General features: G+C 39.6%; 1 protein-coding gene across 1 annotated transcript; it reads right to left on the bottom strand.

The window, feature by feature from the left end:
• Positions 1-557: 557 nt before the first annotated feature.
• On the bottom strand, positions 558-1,517 carry LOC116524990 (putative olfactory receptor 56B2). The gene has a single exon (XM_032240505.1). The coding sequence runs from the start codon at positions 1,515-1,517 to the stop codon at positions 558-560; it is 960 nt and encodes a 319-aa protein (XP_032096396.1).
• Positions 1,518-1,742: the final 225 nt, after the last annotated feature.

Below are 1,742 nucleotides of genomic sequence, written 5' to 3'. Positions count from 1 at the left end.
ATGCCTTTGATATGAATTTGTCTGTTGCCTAAGGACTAATGAAGTTAAGCATTTTTATGTACTTGTTTGCAATTTGAATATTTTTTAGAAAAATGTCTGTTCAATTTTTTTAAATATATAGAAAGGAAATAGCAAAATGGGAAAAATAAGTCCTAGCCTTTCAAAATTACAACACATGCAAACAATTTAAATTTTCTCATTATAAGAAAGAGACTGGCAGAATTTCTGCTTTGCCACTTCTATTCATGACTAATAAAAGTTCTAGGAAAGGCAAGTAGGGGAGAAATTAGATGTACATTTCACTAGGCTTTCCTTAAGATCCTATGAGAAAATAAGTATCACTATGCAAATCTTTGTGATGAATATTTTTGCTTGATATTCAAAGTTTTCAAATAATATGTCCATCTCTTTTTTTGTAATATTCAGTTATTGGCACTAACTTCTTATCTCACATGAAATGCTGCCACTGTGCCTCTCTGTTGCTAAGCTCTTCTGCCATTTGCAATTCTTGGTGAATATAAAGAATCATGAAGAAATAACAAAAGCGAGCATCTCTGTCAGTTTCTCTTGATGCCCATCCTAATCACCTTATATAAGCCCTGCCTGAGCTCCTTGTTCTTAAGCGCATATACAATGGGGTTGAGGGAAGGAGGAATGACATTGTGTAGCACATTGAGTAGAGCTGGAATGAGGGGAACTCTCATTCCTGCACTATGAGTGATGGAAATCACAATAACAGCTGTATAGAAGAAAAGGATTAGGATGAGGTGGGAACTGCAGGTGCTTAAGGCCTTGGATGCAGCTTCTGTAGAGTTCAGCTTCAAGACAGAGTGAAGTATTAAAGCATATGATAAAATAATCAAACCCAAGTCACTTCCCATGAGTGCCCAACCCAGAAGCAGCTGGTTAATACTATTAATTTTCCAATCATCACAAGATAGGCTAGTGACTCCAAGGTTAGAACAAAGACAGTGCTCAATCTGATTCCGGGAGCAGTAGTGCCTCTGAGCAGCCAACACAGGCACTGAGATGGGACATAGGCTGTTTCTCAGTGCCATAAACACAGTAGCTTTGAACACAAAAGATTCAGTGATGATTGATGGATATCGTAGTGGCCGACAAATGGCTACATATCTATCAATAGCCATGCAGACAAAGATACCTGACTCCATGGCCACACAGCAATGTATGGCATACATCTGAGCAAAGCACTCCGGGAGACTGATGGTTTTAGCATTGAACCATAAGATGGCCAAAATCTTAGGCATGATGGTGGTAGCCAGGCCCATGTCCACCACAGCCAAGATGCCCAGGAAATAGTACATAGGCTGGTGCAGTGCTGCCTCTTTGTTGATGATGATCAGGATAAGGATGTTGGCACTGAGAGCTAAGAGGTAGAGCAGAGCCAGGGGCAGGGAGAGCCAGTGCTGCCAGCCGTGAATGCCAGGGAATCCCATTAGGATGAATTCAGAGACCTGGAACTTAGAGGTGTTGGAATCTCTGCGCTCCTGGAGCATCCTTCGCTAAGAGGAATAATATTCAACATTATTATTCTTAATTATCTTCCTGACAGAATTTGAAAGGAAATTACCCAGTATTATGACATTAAGAGAGATTGAGAGACTAATATTTTCATATTACCACTTCGATTTTATTGGATATTTATTATGACACAGGAACTGTGGTATGTGGTGCATTCTGTGTCTTAACTCACATATCAACAGTTTTAGTCACCCGTAAAA

This window comes from Sapajus apella, unplaced genomic scaffold (genome assembly GCF_009761245.1).
Source record: "Sapajus apella isolate SASKATOON/1434 unplaced genomic scaffold, GSC_monkey_1.0 scaffold47, whole genome shotgun sequence".
Taxonomy (NCBI): domain Eukaryota; kingdom Metazoa; phylum Chordata; class Mammalia; order Primates; family Cebidae; genus Sapajus; species Sapajus apella.
Note: the sequence above shows the minus strand (reverse complement) of the source record. Positions and strands in the feature narration are given on the sequence as shown.